The following is an 18598-nucleotide window of genomic DNA, read 5'->3' as shown; positions in this document are numbered from 1 at the left end:
ACCATTCTGGCAAGGGCATAAGGAGCTATTTTTTCACAGGGAACATGTCTCCAATTGGGACATTTACCTTTCTCCTGGGCCACTTATTACCTCAGTCCCTTTTCTGAGATACCAGTGGGGTAGTTTGAATTGTTGACTCACCTTTTACCCTTCTGTATGGTCCTTTGTGTAGGAAGAGCTTTGTGGTGGCTCCTTATATTTATTCCCAGTTGTTTCTTCAGATATTATTTCTGGAATTTTGTGGCGTGAGTTGAGTCTGTTCCCTAGATTCTGAATTTTTTTTTTACTTTTTTAATAAATTTGTTTTTTATTTAGTTAGTTATTTTGGCTGCGTTGGGTCTTTGTGTACGGGCTTTCTCTGGTTGTGGCGAGTGGGCGCTACTCTTGTGGTACACAGGCTTCTCATTGCGGTGCCTTCTCTTGTTGTGGAACACGGGCTCTAGGCATGTGGGCTTCAGTAGTTGTGGCACGTGGGCTCAGTAGTTATGGCTCGTGGGCTCTAGAGCGCAGGCTCAGTAGCTGTGGCACACAGTCTTAGTTGCTCCACGGCATGTGGGATCTTCCCTGACCAGGGCTCGAACCCATGTCCCCTGCCTTGGCAGGCAGATTCTTAACCACTGTGCCACCAGGGATGCCCTATTTTTTAAAACTTTTTGATACTTTTTGTTTGTGTCTTTCAGTTATGAAAGAAAAGGTTCATTAAGGTCTCTGTGCTGTCATGTTTTCTAAAATCCATTATCTGTTTTCTCAGTTTTGTTTCCTCTCTCTCTTTTATATTCGATTTCTTCCTTTTCTGTAGGCTCATTCCTCTCAGCTAGAACGATGCTTATGTCTTTCCTTATCATAGCCTGTGGAGTGAGGGACTTGGCCTGCGGTTGATGCTTCTACACTTTACATCTCTCTCGTCTCTTTATTACTAAATACTTTTGTCAAAAAAGGTATTTTATTACTTTTGAGTATAAAAGTAAAAAGATAACTAAATATAAAGAGTTTAGATAATATATAAAATATAAAGACCTTGGAAACCACCCATAATTCTCACCATCCTGAAATAGTCATGATTAACATTATAGATAAGCTTCGAGGTTTATATTTTCTGATTCACATACCTACTGCCTATCTTGGATCTATTTTATTAGGTCTGCAATCTAATGAAGCTAAATATCAAATAACGAACTCCATGAGAGCATAAAATGAGAGCTTTATTAATGTTTAATTAAATGTTTACCAGTGTTTCTTACACTTTTATAAAACAGGCTGATCTCATATCAGTCTTCACAATCATGTTCGTATATGGAGAGAAACAACAGTCCAAAAAAATGAAATCATACTATGTATATTGTTTTGAAGCTCTGCACTTAGTATATCATAGACATTTTTCTATGCAGTAAATAAAGATTTATGTAGTCATTGTTAATAGCTTTATGGGTTCCATTGTATAAATATAATAGTTAGTTAGTTCCTAATGACAGATATTTAAGTTTGTTTTTGAATTTCTCTTTATCATAATCTGCACTTCGATGGGTAGTCTTGTTACATCTTTCTGAATTTTTCAATTTCCTTGAGAAACATTTCTAAACATGGAATTTCTGGGTTACCAATTGTGCACATTAAAAATGTTTAATCCACACTACTAAATTGTCCTTCTGAAATGTTGATTCAATTATTCGTTCACCAGTAATGTGTAATAATATTTTGGTCAGTACCTGCCAATAGCATTCTTGTTAATATTTGCCACATAGGGCAGAAATATGGTATCTATCCTGATCCACATTTCTTTAATCATACGGAGTTTTTAGTTTCTTTTGTGTGTTTATCGACCGTATTTCTTCTTTTTTGAACTGCCTATCTTATCTTTAACCCAGGTTTCCTTAGATATGCTAATGCTTTTTTTTCCCCGAACATGTGTACCTAGGACGTGTACATTTGAGGGGTTAAGAGTCAATATAAGGGAATAAGTGCAACTGCCTGCTTGTTCTTCCCTTCTTCCTTTGATTACACCTACTCTTTCTTTGACTCATTCTTTCTGTGCCTCTCTCTGCTGTGTCTGTGCAGGCTGTCCCCAGGCTCTATAGTTCATGCTTTTGTCTTATTACAGTATCTTTGCACCCTGTCTGCTTCTGTGTTCTTTCTCTCTACCTCTGTGCACCCGCATTCTGTGCACTTGTGCTCTCCTCCACCCCACCCCATGCTGTCTCTTGTCTCACTGTCTCTGCTGTGTATCTCTCTTGTTTTTCTGGTTACTCCTTTTCTCCTCTCTTTCTCTCATGTTCTTGCTGTGTTTGTGTCTGTGCTCTTTCTCTCTCTCCCTGTTTTTTCTCTCGTTCCCCCTCCCTTTCCCATCTTTTTCTCTCAATGTCTGGATGTATATTCAGATCAAAGAAAAGGGATAGTTTACTGCTGTCAGTACAAAAGAGGTCATATTTATTCAGTTTTTGTTTATGGAGAAAAAGCTGAAGATGAATGATTTCTCTGTATTTTTGACCTCTCATTATTTCCAGTTGCCCACATTTTCAGCAGTGGGGCAAATGAACAACACAAGCTAACTACCAAACAAAGAGACCTCCATGAGAGAATAAAATGAGAGCTTTAGTAATATTTAATTAAATGTTTACCAGTGTTTCTTACATTTTTATAAAGCAGTCTAATTTTATATTACTCTTCACAATCACACATATATGGAGGGAAACAACAGCCAAAAGCAGTATCTTGGAACCCAAGGATAAATTTCATTATATGCTAAGAGGTAAAAAGCAAGATATGATATTTACATGTATTTATATGACTGGAACAAAATTAAATATTAGCAGATTAAGATTATGGGATTATACATTTTTTCTTTTTAATTTTTCATGTTTGTTTTAAACAAGAAGCACGTCTTTTCTAATACGAAATCAGAAAAATTTCTTTGTGACATTAATTAAAAAGTGACCTCAGCCAGACTGATCAAACATAAAATATTAGTTATGAGCTGGAAGAGAGAATTCTCAAGCTTTTCATTGTGTTCTAGTTTCTGCCTAAAGTACCTGTTTGAAACTCCAATCTAGTCATAACAAATCCTTCTAGAAGCAGAGTGATAGAATAGAATTAATACACAGTTTCTATGTTAAGATAAAGTTAATTTTTTTTAATATTTTCATTGGACTATAATTGCTTTACAATGGTGTGTTAGTTTCTGCTTTATAACAAAGTAACTCAGTTATACATATGTTCCCATATTTCTTCCCTCTTGCGTCTCCCTCCCTCCCACCCTCCCTATCCCACCCCTCTAGGTGGTCACAAACCACCGAGCTGATCTCCCTGTGCTATGCGGCTGCTTCCCACTAGCTATCTATTTTACGTTTGGTAGTGTATATATGTCCATGCCACTCTCTCACTTTGTCACAGCTTACCCTTCCCCCTCCCCGTATCCTCAAGTCCATTCTCTAGTAGGCATGTGTCTTTGTCTTTATTCCCATCCTACCCCTAGGTTCTTCATGACCTTTTTATTTTTTCCTTAAGTTCCATATATATGTGTTAGCATACGGTATTTGTTTTTCTCTTTCTGACTTAATTCACTCTGTATGACAGACTCTAGGTCTATCCACCTCACTACAAATAACTCAATTTCATTTCTTTTTATGGCTGAGTAATATTCCATTGTATATATGTGCCACATCTTCTTTATCCATTCATCTGTCGATGGACACTTAGGTCGCTTCCATGTCCTGGCTATTGTAAATAGAGCTGCAATGAACATTTTGGTACATGACTCTTTTTGAATTATGGTTTTCTCAGGGTATATGCCCAGTAGTGGGATTGTTGGGTCGTATGGGTGTTCTATTTGTAGTTTTTTAAGGAACCTCCATACTGTTCTCCATAGTGGCTGTATCAATTTGCATTCCCACCAGCAGTGCAAGAGTGTTCCCTTTTCTCCACACCCTCTCCATCATTTATTATTTGTAGATTTTTTGCTGATGGCCATTCTGACTGGTGTGAGATGATATCTTATTGTAGTTTTGATTTGCATTTCTCTAATGATAAATGATGTTGAATATTCTTTCGTGTGTGTTGGCAATCTGTATATCTTCTGGGAGAAATGTCTATTTAGGTCTTCTGCCCATTTTTGGTTTGGGTGTTTCTTTTTTTGTTATTGAGCTGCATGAGCTTCTTGTAAATTTTGGAGACTAATCCTTTGTCAGTTGCTTCATTTGCAAATATTTTCTCCAATGCTGAGGGGTGTCTTTTGTCTTATGGTTTCCTTTGCTTTGCAAAAGCTTTTAAGTTTCATTAGGTCCCATTTGTTTATTTTTGTTTTTATTTCCATTTCTCTAGGAGGTGGGTCAAAAAGGATCTTGCTGTGATTTATGTCATAGAGTGTTCTGCCTGTGTTTTCCTCTAAGAGTTTGATAGTGTCTGTCCTTACATTTAGGTCTTTAACCCATTTTGAGTTTATTTTTGTGTATGGTGTTAGAGAGTGTTCAAATTTCATACTTTTACATGTACCTGTCCAGTTTTCCCAGCACCACTTATTGAAGAGGCTGTCTTTTCTCCACTGTATATTCTTGCCTTCTTTATCAAAGATAAGGTGTCCATGTGTGCGTGGGTTTATCTCTGGGCTTTCTATCCTGTTCCATTGATCTATATTTCTGTTTTTGTGCCAGTACCATACTGTCTTGATTATTGTAGCTTTGTAGTATAGTCTGAAGTCAGGGAGCCTGATTCCTCCAGCTCCATTTTTCATTCTCAAGATTGCTTTGGCTATTCGGGGTCTTTTGTGTTTCCATACAAATTGTGAAATTTTTTTATTCTACTTCTGTGAAAAATGCCAGTGGTAGTTTGATAGAGATTGCATTGAATCTGTAGATTGCTTTGGGTAGTAGAGTCATTTTCACAATGTTGATTCTTCCAATCCAAGAACATGGTATATCTTTCCATCTATTTGTATCATCTTTAATTTCTGTCATCAGTGTCTTATAATTTTCCGCATACAGGTTTTTTGTCTCCTAAGGTAGGTTTATTCCTAGATATTTTAATCGTTTTGTTGCAATAGTAAATGGGAGTATTTTTTTAATTTCACTTTCAGATTTTTCATCATTAGTGTATAGGAATGCCAGAGATTTCTGTGCATTAATTTTGTATCCTGCTACTCTACCAAATTCATTGATTAGCTCTAGTAGTTTTCTGGTAGCATCTTTAGGATTCTCTATGTATACTATCATGTCATCTGCAAACAGTGACAGCTTTACTTCTTTTCCGATTTGGATTCCTTTTATTTCCTTTTCTTCTCTGATTGCTGTGGCTAAAACTTCCAAAACTATGTTTAATAAGAGTGGTAAGAGTGGGCAACCTTATCTTGTTCCTGATCTTAGTGGAAATGGTTTCAGTTTCTCATCATTGAGTATGATGTTGGCTGTGGGTTTGTCATATATGGCCTTTATTATGTTGAGGAAAGTTCCCTCTATGCCTACTTTCTGCAGGGTTTTTATCATAAATGCGTGTTGAATTTTGTCAAAAACTTTCTCTGCATCTATTGAGATGATCATATGGTTTTTCTCCTTCAATTTGTTAATATGGTGTTTCACGTTGATTGATTTGCGTATATTGAAAAATCCTTGCATTCCTGGAATAAACCCTGCTTGATCATGGTGTATGATCCTTTTAATGTGCTGTTGGATTCTGTTTGCTAGTATTTTGTTGAGGATTTTTGCATCTATGTTCATCAGTGATATTGGCCTGTAGTTTTCCTTCTTTGTGACATCCTTGTCTGGTTTTGGTATCAGGGTGATGGCAGCCTCGCAGAATGAGTTAGCGAGTGTTCCTCCCTCTGCTATATTTTGGAAGAGTTTGAGAAGGATAGGTGTTAGCTCTTCTCTAAATGTTTGATAGAATTCACCTGTGAAGCCCTCTGGTCCTGGGCTTTTGTTTGTTGGAAGATTTTTAATCACAGTTTCAGTTTCAGTGCTTGTGATTGGTCTGTTCATATATTCTATTTCTGCCTGATTCAGTCTTGGCAGGTTGTGCATTTCTAAGAATTTGTCCATTTCTTCCAGGTTGTCCATTTTATTGGCATAGAGTTGCTTGTAGTAATCTCTCATGATCCTTTGTATTTCTGCAGTGTCAGTTGTTGTTTCTCCTTTTTCGTTTCTAATTCTATTGATTTGAGTCTTCTCCCTTTTTTTCTTGATGAGTCTAGCTAATGGTTTATCAATTTTGTTTATCTTCTCAAAGAACCAGCTTTTAGTTTTATTGATCTTTGCTATCGTTTCATTCATTTCTTTTTCATTTATTTCTGATCTGATCTTTATGATTTCTTTCCTTCTGCTAACTTTGGGGGGCTTTTTGTTCTTTCTCTAATTGCTTTAGGTGCAAGATTAGGTTGTTTATTCGAGATGTTTCCTGTTTCTTAAGGTAGGATTGTATTGCTATAAACTTCCCTCTTAGAACTGCTTTTGCTGCATCCTGTCGGTTTTAGGTCCTCATGTCTCCATTGTCATTTGTTTCTAGGTATTTTTTAATTTCCTCTTTGATATCTTCAGTGATCACTTGGTTATTAAGTAGTGTATTGTTTATCCCCCATGTGTTTGTATTTTTTACAGATCTTTTCCTGTAATTGATATCTCTTCTCATAGCATTGTGGTCGGAAAAGATACTTGATACAATTTCAATTTTCTTAAATTTACCAAGGGTAGATTTTGTGACCCAAGATATGATCTATCCTGTAGAATGTTCCATGAGCGCCTCAGAAAAATGTGTATTCTGTTGTTTTTGATGGAATGTTCTATAAATATCAATTAAGTCCATCTTGTTTAATGTATCATTTAAGGCTTGTGTTTCCTTATTTATTTTCATTTTGGATGATCTGTCCATTGGTGAAAGTGAGGTGTTAAAGTCCCCTACTATGAATGTGTTACCGTCGATTTCCCCTTTTATGGCTGTTAGTATTTGCCTTATGTATTGAGGTGCTCCTATGTTGGGTGCATAAATATTTACAATTGTTATATCTTTTTCTTGGATCGATCCCTTGATCATTATGTAGTGTCCTCCTTTGTCTCTTGTAATAGTCTTTATTTTAAAGTCTATTTTGTCTGATATGAGAATTGCTACTCCAGCTTTCTTCTGATTTCAATTTGCATGGAATATCTTTTTCCATCCCCTCACTTTCAGTCTGTATATGTCGCTAGGTCTGAAATGGGTCTTTTGTAGACAGCATATATACAGGTCTTGTTTTTGTATCCATTCAGGCAGTCTGTGACTTTTGGTGGGAGCATTTAATCTATTTACATTTAAGGTAATTATCGATATATATGTTCCTCTTCCCATTTTCTTAATTGTTTTGGGTTTGTTATTGTAGATCTTTTCCTTCTCTTGTGTTTCTTGCCTAGCGAAGTTCCTTTAGCATTTGTTGTAAAGCTGGTTTGGTGGTGCTGAACTCTCTCAGCTTTTGCTTGTCTGTAAAGGTTTTAATTTCTCCATCAAATCTAAATGAGATCCTTGCTGGGTAGAGTAATCTTTGTTGTAGGTTTTTCTCCGTCACTTTATTTTTTTATTTTATTTTATTTTTTGTGGTACGCGGGTCTCTCACTGCTGTGGCCTCTCCCGTTGCGGAGCACAGGCTCCAGATGCGCAGGCTCAGCGGCCATGGCTCACAGGCCCAGCCGCTCCACGGCATGTGGGATCTTCCTGGATCGGGGCACGAACCCATGCCCCCTGCATCGGCAGGCGGACTCTCAACCACTGCGCCACCAGGGAAGCCCCTTCCTCACTTTAAATATGTCCTGCCACTTTTTTGTGGCTTGCAGAGTTTCTGCTGAAAGATCAGCTGTTAACCTTATGGGGATTCCCTTAAGTATTATTTGTTGTTTTTCCCTTGCTGCTTTTAATATATTTTCTTTGTATTTAAATTTTGATAGTTTGATTTATATGTGTCTTGGCGTGTTTCTCCTTGGGTTTATCCTGTATGGGACTCTTTGTGCTTCCTGAACTTGATTAACTATATCCGTTCCCATAGTAGGGAAGTTTTCAACTATAATCTCTTCAAATATTTTCTCAGTCCCTTTGTTTTTCTCTTCTTCTTCTGGGACCCATATAATTCTAATGTTGGTGCGTTTAATGTGGTCCCAGAGGTCTCTGAGACTGTCCTCAGTTATTTTCATCCTTTTTTCTTTTGCTCTGCAGTGGTTATTTCCACTATTTTGTCTTCCAGGTCACTTATCCATTCTTCTGCCTCAGTTATTCTGCTATTGATCCCTTCTAGAGTATTTTTAATTTCATTTATTGTGTTGTTCATCATTGCTTGTTTCCTCTTTAGTTCTTCTAGGTCCTTGGTAAATGTTTCTTGCCTTTTCTCTATTCCATTTCCAAGACTTTGGATCATCTTTACTATCATTATTCTGAATTCTTTTTCAGGTAGACTGCCTATTTCCTCTTCATTTGTTAGGTGTGGTGGGTTTTTACCTTGCTCCTTCATCTGCTTTTTTTTTTCTGTCTTCTCGTTTTGCTTATCTTACTGTGTTTGGGGTCTCCTTTTTGCAGGCTGCAGGTTCGTAGTTCCCGTTGATTTTGGTGTCTGTCCCCAGTGGCTAAGGTTGGTTCAGTGCGTTGTGTAGGTTTCCTGGTGGAGGGGCCTAGTGCCTGTGTTCTGGTGGATGAGGCTGGATCTTGTTTTCCGGTGGGCAGGTCCACGTCTGGTGGTGTGTTTTGGGGTGTCTGTGGCCTTATTATGATTTTAGGCAGCCTCTCTGCTAATTGATGGGGCTGTGTTCCTGTCTTGCTAGTTGTTTGGCATAGGGTGTCCAGCACTGTAGCTTGCTGGTCATTGAGTGAAGCTGGGTCTTGGTGTTGAGATGGAGATCTGTGGGAGATTTTCGTGGTTTGATTTTACGTGGAGCTGGGAGGTGTCTTGTGGACCAGTGTCCTGAAGTTGGCTCTCCCACCTCAGAGGCACAGCACTGACTCCGACTTGAGCACCAAGAGCCTTTCATCCACCCAGCTCAGAATAAAAGGGAGAAAAAATAGAAAGAAAGGGGACAAAATCAAATAGAATCTAATAAAGTAGGATAAAATAAAATAAAGTTATTAAAATAAAAAGTAAAAAATAATTGCAAAAAAAGTTTAAAAAGTAAAACAAAAAAATTAAGAAAAATAACGGACGGACAGAATCCAAGGACAAATGGTGAAAACAAAGCTATACAGACAAAATCTCACACAGAAGCATACACATACACACTCACAATAAGAGGAAAAGGGGGAAAAATAATCTATCTTGCTCCTAAAGTCCACCTCCTCAATTTGGGATGATTCATTGTCTATTCAGGTATTCCACAGATGCAGGGTACATCAAGTTGATTGTGGAGGTTTAATCCGTTGCTTCTGAGGCTGCTGGGAGAGATTTCCCTTTCTCTTCTTCGTTCGCACAGCTCCCGGGGTTCAGCTTTGGATTTGGCCCCGCCTCTGCGTGTAGGTCGCCTGAGGGCATCTGTTCTTCGCTCAGACAGGATGGGGTTAAAGGAGCACCTGTTTCGGGGGCTCTGGCTCACTCAGTCTGGGGCTGGGGGAGGGGTACGGAGTGCGGGGAGAGCCTGCAGCTGCAGAGGCAGGTATGACGTTGCACCAGCCTGAGGCGTGCCATGTGTTCTCCCGGGGAAGTTGCCTGGATCACGGGACCCTGGCAGTGGCGGGCTGCAGAAGCTCCCGGGAGGGGAGGTGGGGATAGTGACCTGTGCTCGCACACAGGCTTTTTGGTGGCTGCAGCAGCAGCCTTAGCATCTCATGCCCGTCTCTGGGGCCCACGCTGATAGCCGTGGCTCGCGCCTGTCTCTGGAGCTCCTTTAAGCGGTGCGCTTAATCCCCTCTCGTCGCGCACTGGAAACAAAGAGGCAAGAAAAAGTCTCTTGTCTCTTCGTCAGCTGCAGACTTTTCCTGGACTCCCTCCCGGCTAGCCGTGGCGCACTAACCCCTTCAGGCTGTGTTCACTCTGCTAACCCCAGTCCCCTCCCTGCGATCTAAGCTCCGAAGCCCAAGCCTCAGCTCCCAGCCCCCACCCGCCCCGGCAGGTGAGCAGACAAGCCTCTCGGGCTGGTGAGTGATGGTCGGCACCGATCCTCTGTGCGGGAATCTCCCCGCTTTGCCCTCCACACCGCTGTTGCTGCGCTCTCCTCCGTGGCTCTGAAGCTTCCCCCCTCCGCCACCCGCAGTCTCCTCCCGCGAAGGGGCTTCCTAGTGTGTGGAAACCTTTCCTCCTTCACAGCTCCCTCCCACTGGTGCAGGTCCCGTCCCTATTATTTTGTCTCTGTTTTTTCTTTTGCCCTACCCAGGTACGTGGGGAGTTTCTTGCCTTTTGGGAGGTCTGAGGTCTTATGCCAGCATTCAGTGGGTGTTCTATAGGATAGGAGCAGTTCCACGTGTCGATGTATTTCTGATGTATCTGTGGGGAGGAAGGTGATCTCCGCGTCTTACTCTTTGGCCATTTTCTCCTGGTCCCTAAGGCATCCGTGGCTTCTCTTTTTAAAATTTCATTCCCATAGCCAATCCTCATTCCTGCCCTCCCATCGGAACTGGCCTTGTTATGTAAGTATCTTTTGGCTTACAAGAGTTCTTACAAAATATGTATTCTGTGTTTGTCATGTATTTTCAGTTTATATAAAAGGTATATCATTATTTTTGTTATTTTCGCTAAGCATTGTATTTTTAACATTCATCACATTGCTACACATACATATAATTCAGGTTTCTGATCATTGCATAGTACTCCATTGAGTGCATCTACCAATTTACCTATGCGCTTTCCCTGTAATGGACACCCAGGTCGCTGTCAATTCCCAACAATGCAAAACACTAGCAGTGCACATCCTTGTCCATATTGCCTTATGGACCTTGTGAGACTACCTTTGTTGCACAGACCCAGAAGTGGAAATCTTGGATCATAAGCTATATGTATACTTAATTTTCTACATTAGTACCAAATTAATTTCCAGTCTATATTCCTACCTGCAATGCATGAAAATTCCTATACTTCCACCTTTCTGCCAGTAATTTATAGTTTTGCCAGATAAGAAATACAAGTTTCTATACCATGGAAAGGTAGGGTTTTTTGGTCATTTTTAATTAAATGTTACTTGTCTTGAGAATCTACCCTATCTCCACTCTGTAATTTCCAAGGGAAGAAAGAGTCTTTCAGAGACTTCCAAAATTACTGCTGTGCTTTCCACCAGAGTGCATTCATATGTTCATCCAGACATAATTACAATATACAACGTGACAAAAGTACAAGAATGGGATATTTTCATTGTTTTTATCAGATTTTGACATATAACAGATAAAAGATATGGAAGATTTTAATAGCAGTATTAAGAAGTTTGATTTAAAGTATCTGTATAAAACTTTATTCCCAAAACACAGCATCCACAGTTGTTCCAAATGCCCATGGAATATATACAAAAATTAACTGTACACTTAGGCAAAATGTTGATAAATCCCCAAAGTAGAACATTTGTAACTAAGCTTATATTCTTTAACCACAATACAATAAGGTTGGAATCTAACAACTACAACTCTTTCCTTAAATATTTTAAAACATTCTAAACTTTTGGGCTATAGGAGAACTAAGAATTGAGATTATAGAATTTTTTTTCATTAATGAGAGTAAAAGCACATATCCAGAACTTACGGGATGTGACTAAATCTATATTTAGAGGAAAATGTATTAAATGATATTTAGTTCAACAAACTCAAGTAAGCATTCTATAAATCAGTCCCCAGAATTGATCGATATAACCAAGATCTAGTTCTTTCAAAAAAAAAAAAAAAGAAAAAATAGACCAAATCTCTGGTTATTCTGACCATGAGGAAAAGGATCAACACTAATAGTATGGAAGGGTATAACCACAGTCAAAGAAGTGATTTTTTTTTTAAAGGATTACTGTATGCAACTTTAGGCTGATATATTTTAAAACCTAAATTAGATGAGTGATTTTCTAAGAAAATATAAACAGAATTGGCCAAGAAGTTTTAAATCCTAAGTAGATCATTAATAATAGAAATTTAAAAGACTGTCAGTAATCTGTAGACCTCCCCACCTCTAACTATGTGCCCTCCAGAAATTTTGTACAAATATATATGCCCACCAGAAGTATGAGAGAATGTGTTTCTTCATTCCTTTGCCAACTATGGGTAGTATCAGTCTTTTTAATATTTGCTAATCTGATGTGTAAAAAAACTCATTGCTTTAAATTGCAGTTTTTAAATATTAGGTTTCAGAGATTGCTCTTTACATTTCTTGTTTTGAGAATTAGCTGCTTATATCCTTTGCCCATTTTTCTCTGAAGAATTTTTCTTATTAATTCTTGAGCATTATTTATATTGTATTAATAGTGTAATAGCATTGCTGTGTACTCAACTTCTTTATTTCTTTTTTCCATGCTAAGAAAGATGTCCCCAACCACAAGATTATAAAAAAGTATTCTCCCCTATTTTTTTAATACTTATTTAAGGTGGAGGGCAATGCATTTAAACACTTAATCCACATGGAATTTATTTTGTGTGTCTAGATATAATTTTATTGCCAAATGTTTATCTAATTGTCAGTAGAGATTTTTAAATAAAGTCATATTCATAAATTAATTTATGAGAAGAAACTAAACTGGACTCTAATCACTTGGACTTGGTAATTAATAGCCGTGGTTCTTTTGAAATTTCTACCCAAAGCAACTAAAATACTATGCAAACACCTTATCAAAATGGAGAGATTGGAAGAGGAAACTAATTCTGACTGAAATATGAACGAGTTTTATTTATTAAACTTGAAGTTAGATCAAAACATCCAAGTGAAAATATCTAAAAACATAGATACATATGATCTCATGAGTATGTCATGATTGGAATAAAGATTTTAGAGCCATCCATGTAAAAAAGGTGATCATAATCCTCATAAATACTAAAACTAAGAGGAAAGATTTCAGAGAATGCAGAGAAGAAAAGAGAGTGAGAGGGTCACTTCCAGACCATAATTTTTCAAACCTGATAGAAAATCTTTTGGGACTTATGTCATCTAGCTCTACCACCCTCTACAAGATTTTAATGATCATTTGCTAACCTTCCAGTTTTTCCTGTATATTAATTGAGGACTTTAGCTCTTGATTTTCTTTCTTTTCCCCCCCAAACCCAGCCATTATCTGGGAAACCTTACCATCCTGTTAGTTTCTTGACCTTGGTTCTAATGACAAGTACTTCCATTACATTTTAACTATACAGTCTCATGGCCATACTTTGAATTTTGGCATTACTCAGATTCGTTATGTCTCTGCAATCTTTACTCATTCATGTATGAAAAGAAATTTTCTGAGGACCATTCTGCAGGCACAATGCACTTTTGATTTGAGGGGGAGGATATATTAGAGTTATCATCTACCATACTTGCAGAAATAATTGACCAGTTCTGATTTTCTGATGGTGAATAATAGACAGTTATCACCTTAGTTCCTGCTTTTATAAGTTCTAATCTTGCCTCTCAGAATTAAATCTACATCAAAATGTTATTTTGGGGGCAGACTGGCTAGTAAGTTTTAGTATTGAAACTCCAGTTGCCAGTTTGATCCGTGCATATCTAAAAACTTTTCACAAGAAAAGACTGTCTTTTGGTGCCATCGACTGTATTTCTAATTTTGACTGTCTTATCAATGTGTATCTCTGGTCCTAAACTTTAGTGGTTATAAATTAGCATAAACCCATTTTTCTGAAAGAAAAGCATCTTTCAGCAGGCACCTTGCCGGCAGAAGTTCAGCAATAACAATCTTCATACATGAAGAATAGCTGTATAAGGTGATGTAAGAAAATATAGCCTTTTTCCTATATTTGATATGTTTTCCTAAGCTCAGTTTCTACCTAAAAAGTCATTATTTAATTGAAAATCTTTTTTTTTTCTGGGTCTCTATGATGGTTTGTCTGATCAATGAATATGGGAATGAATTTCACGTAGATTTTAATTAAACTAAAAAGTACTACGTAAAGCCTGAAACGTCTCTGAGATGGCGGCAGTTACTTTTTCCCCAGTTGTAGTAAGGCAGTAACAGGTGAGTTTACTCTCACAATAATAGAAATTAAAACAGAAGAAGCCAGCCAGTGTGTATCTCCTTTTAAGACTCTCTGCAACAGAAAGCTTAAACCATGGTAGCTGATACTGTGAGTTGACTTGTAGTCACAAGTCTTTATGTGTAAGCCCAGTTGCAGAGAACTGGGTGGGTTGATTCACATCCAGGCACTAAGGGACGATGAGATCATTAGAGGAAATGCCTGAGACTCTCCCACGGACTAAGGAAAGTGGATTGTTGTGGTTTAACGACAGCATCTGTAAATGAATTCAGTAGCAATTATGTTCTATCCTATGGTGGGTCCTCAGCACAAATTGTCAGGCACGGTGCAGGCCTGTGAATTGTGGTTATTGATTGAATCTGTGGAAGTCAAAAGAGCGTGACGGCACGGTTCTGACGGTTTGCACTTAGCGCTAGCTGTAGTGTGTGTAGCGCTGAACCATACGTACCATACCCAGCGCCCACATTTTTGTTAGGACTGTCCACTGTTAAATGGAAATGACGCTGTTGGTCACCTTCCATTGTTCTTGTACCCCTGATTCAGTAACAGAAGATATAAGAACAGAGAGCACGAGAACCTTTTTTCTCCAAATAAGTCTTCATAATCTACATGTATTTCAGTTTGCGTACATGAATAAACACATTGTTACAGCTTTCTTGAGATCTTTAACATACCATAAAAGTCACCTATTTAAAGTGTACAGTTAAGTGTGTTTTAGTATATTCAGAGAGTTGTGTACTTTATCGAAGTATAATTTACATACCATAACGTACATCCATTTTAAGTATACAATTCAATTCTTTTTAGTAAATTTACAGAGCTGTGCAATCATCACCACAATCCAGTTTTAGAACACTTCTGTCACCCAGTAAAGTCCCTTATACCTGTTTGCAATCAATCCACATTCCCAGCCCCAGACAACCTCCAATCTGCCTTTTTCCTTTTCTGCACGTTTCATGTAAAAAGAATTATATAATATCTAGTCTTCTGCATCTAGCTTCTTAGCATGATGTTTTCAAGATTCATCCTTGTTATATAGTATGTATCAGTACCCCTTTTTATTACTGGTTAGTATTCCATTGTATGGCTCTACCACATTTTGTTTATCCAGTTGCCAGTTGTTGGACATTTGGATTGTTTGATTTTTTTTTTCTGGATAATGTGAATCATGCTGCTATGAACATTTTTGTAAAAGTTTTTGTGTGGACATATGTTTTCATTTCTTTTGCATATATACGTAGGACTGGAATTGCTGGGTCATATGGTAAGTTTATGTTTAGCTTTTAAGAAAATGCCAAAGTGTTTTCCAAAGTATCTGTACCATTTTACATTCTCAGCAGCAGTTTGTGAAGTTTCCAGGTTCTCCACTTCCTTGTCAACACTTAGTACTGCCCATCTTTCTTATTATAGCCATCCTAGTGGGTGTGAAGTAGTATCTCATTGTGATTTTAATTTGTATTTCCCTAATGACTGATAATGTTGAACATCTTTTCATATGTTTATTGGCCACTGTTATATCTTCTTTGGTGAAATGTCTATTCAAATCTGTTGTCCATTTTTAAATTACATATGTGTAATGTCTCACAATTTATTTAAACCTTTAATTTCTCCCACCAATGTTATATAGTTTTTGGTGTGCAAGCCTTGCACTTATGTTGATAAATTTATTCCCTAATTTTCTTTGCTTAATTTTATTTTCAGATTGCACGTTGCTAGAATATAGAAATACAACTGATTTTTTTATCTTGTTGATCTTGTATTCTGCAATCTGGCTAAACTTATTATTAGTTCTAATACTTTGGGGATTTCTTAGTATTTTCTACTGATAGCATCATGTCATCTGCAAATAAAAAGTTTTACTTCTTCCTTTCCAATCTGGGTTCTGTTCTTTCACAGATATTTTATACATAAAAAGCAAGTAACTGCATATGTTTTCTTCCCTTTTCACAAAAATGGCAGCAAACTTTGTTTTTTGTACTTGACAGTCTATATTGAAAGTCCATTTTAGTGCATAAAGTGTTCTCTCTTTTTTTTAAAAAAACAACTGCAGAAAAATTATAGTGGATTGCCAGTCAGATCTTCCTCACCACCCTTTCATACATATTGATTTAACATCATCATAGTCTCATAGTTTTATATTAGTAGCTTTTTACATTTTTTAATCTAAATCATTTGTTCTTTGTAACACTTCTATAATTTCAGAAATTTAGGTGTTCCCTTTTCTAGATGGGGAAACTGGCACAGAGATTATGGCTTGCTCAAGTAGAGACAGCTAGTAAAGGGAAGATCTGAGACTGGTTTAGGTCTTTGGACACCCGACTCAGAGCTTTTTCTACTGCCTCAGAGTTGCTGCTATTCCTTCTGCCTGATGTGTAGGGCCTGACAATTATCCCTTGTTTGATTTGGCCTATCATGCCTGTTATTATTTGGGATCCTGACAGCACTTTCGGCCCTCCCAGATGTGCATTATATGGGAAAGCTGGTTCCACCAACTTATCCTTCAACCCCTATAACTCCATCTTGCCCTCAAGTACATAATGAGAAATTTTGTTGTTTTATTCAAATCTAGTTGTGACCATGTCAACTAGGAAAAACAAGGCTAACCTGGCAGGGCTTATTCTGCCAGCCTTAATGAACCTTGGCTAAAATTTTCTCATCTTTTCTTTAACCTCTAAATGCTTGCAAATTATCAAATTTGTGATCCATGCTAGAATTTTACAGGTCATCATTATTAAACCCCGCAGTTTGCAATGCTTATCTTTTTGAAAATTAAAGTATTTCCTGTCCCCAGACATCTAACATAGCCAGCCCCGTCTCCTCCAGGATCTGTTGCAAATTCCCTGAAGACCCTGAAATATAGTTTATCTAGTTCAGGGAAGCAGATATTCTGTTTCCTTTCCTGACTTGGGCTTCAATTTACTCTACCAAATGTGTTTAAGTAGACAAGCATCTGACATTTATTCAAAATATAGATGCCCAGAGCCCTCACCTAGAAACTCCAATTCATTGTTCTGGGTTAGGACCCTCCCTCAGGAGATTGTTCTGATGAACAAGTTTAAGAAATACTATTTTATATCATATTTGTTCGACTATATTTTGGTAATCTTTTTGTCATCCACTAACATTCCACCATCAACTCCCTTTATTGCTCTACTTGCTAAAAACAACCTTTTGGGCTCAAATCTTTAAGTGCTTTTTACAGTATTCCACTCACTCAGGACTTCTCATGGCGCCTCTCAGGTCTTTGGCATTTACCCTTTAAGTTTCTAAGTCAGATCTTACTGGAAAGCACTCTCTGCAGTTCATCACTCACTCTCTTTAGTTATCCCCTGCCTTCTTTATCTCTCATCAAAATTTTATGCTGGTGTCAACTCAGAATTTCACTCTGAAGGCACACGAGGCTAATCTTTCTCTTGCATCCTCTTCAGAGTTTTTTCAAGTCCTGGGAGCATAGCCAGTCTCTCCTGCCTTCTTAAAACAGCTCAGGCCTGTATCCAACTGCAGCAGCATCCCCCTCCCCATCCAGAAGTGTGTAGTAGCATGTTCACATCGTCACAAGCTTCCTGGCAACCTCATCTCAACAGTTTGAACTGAATTAGAAAGGGCTCTTGGTGATAGTATTTTCTTATCCCTTGGGTAACTGTGCCATTGACTACAGGTAATGATGACAGGATCTCTTGTTTTTCCAGGTGACAGACCATATTTCTTCTGACTCTGTTTCGTCTTCTACCAGCAGTTTCTGGAGCTCGAGCTCTACCCTTTGCAACAAGCAAAATGTACATATGTTAAATAAGGGCATACAAGCAGGTAAATTAATTTAAACATTTCCATTGAAATACAGGTAGCACTTAAAACTATGGTAAGATACTCAACCTCACTCACAAAAAAGAAATGAAGATTAAAACTATACTCAAATGCCATTTGTCACCTATCAGATTGACAAAAATCTAAGTTTGATAGTAAGTTTGTGGGCAAGCCTGCAAGGAAATAGGTACATTCTAGTAGGAATATAAGTTGGGAGTACAACCCCTATTTGGCAGTTTCTATCAAAATTACTTTGACCCAGCACTTTTACTTTAGAAGTTTAGCCTATAAATATACAGTGCATATGTGTAAAATGGCAAGTGTACAGAATTAACCACTGGAGTATTGTTTATTATAAGCAAAAAAGTAAAATCAACTTAGATGTCCACCAGTAGCCAAATTGTTAAATAAATTATTGTATATCCATATAATGAAGTCCTACATGGGATGAGGAAGCTCTTGCTACTAATACGTCAAGATCTCCAAGATATATAGTTAAAAAGAAAAAGCAAGGTACAAAATAGTGTATAGCATGCTACTACATGTATTCAAAAAACAAAGGAAGGAAGAGAATTGCTTGAATGTGTGCAAAAAATTCTCTGGAATCACAGGGTTAAAAACTTAATGAATGGAGAAGAAGAGTGGGAAGGAGGCTTTTCACTTTATGACTTCCTATATCTTTTGACTTTATAACACAGAAATAAACTTGCCCCTTGATTATTTTTCC

At 37.7% G+C, this 18598-nt stretch overlaps 1 protein-coding gene across 9 annotated transcripts in view; it reads left to right on the top strand.

The window, feature by feature from the left end:
* The window catches only part of ALMS1 (ALMS1 centrosome and basal body associated protein), a 229005-nt gene that overhangs the window by 197447 nt on the left and 12960 nt on the right, over nt 1-18598 (top strand). For 7 of the 9 annotated variants that reach the window (XR_004475344.2, XR_004475343.2, XM_033400506.2 and 4 more), the window contains one exon: nt 17757-17874. The exons of the other annotated variants lie outside the window; for them this stretch is intronic. Coding sequence is in view for 5 of the 7 variants with exons in the window: in XM_033400506.2 (XP_033256397.2) it covers nt 17757-17874 (118 nt within the window). In the remaining 2 variants the exon portion in view is untranslated. The remainder of the gene's footprint in view (nt 1-17756; nt 17875-18598) is intronic. 9 annotated transcript variants of the gene reach the window in all.

This window comes from Orcinus orca, chromosome 13 (genome assembly GCF_937001465.1).
Source record: "Orcinus orca chromosome 13, mOrcOrc1.1, whole genome shotgun sequence".
NCBI lineage: Eukaryota > Metazoa > Chordata > Mammalia > Artiodactyla > Delphinidae > Orcinus > Orcinus orca.
This window is presented reverse-complemented; position numbering and strand designations above follow the sequence as displayed.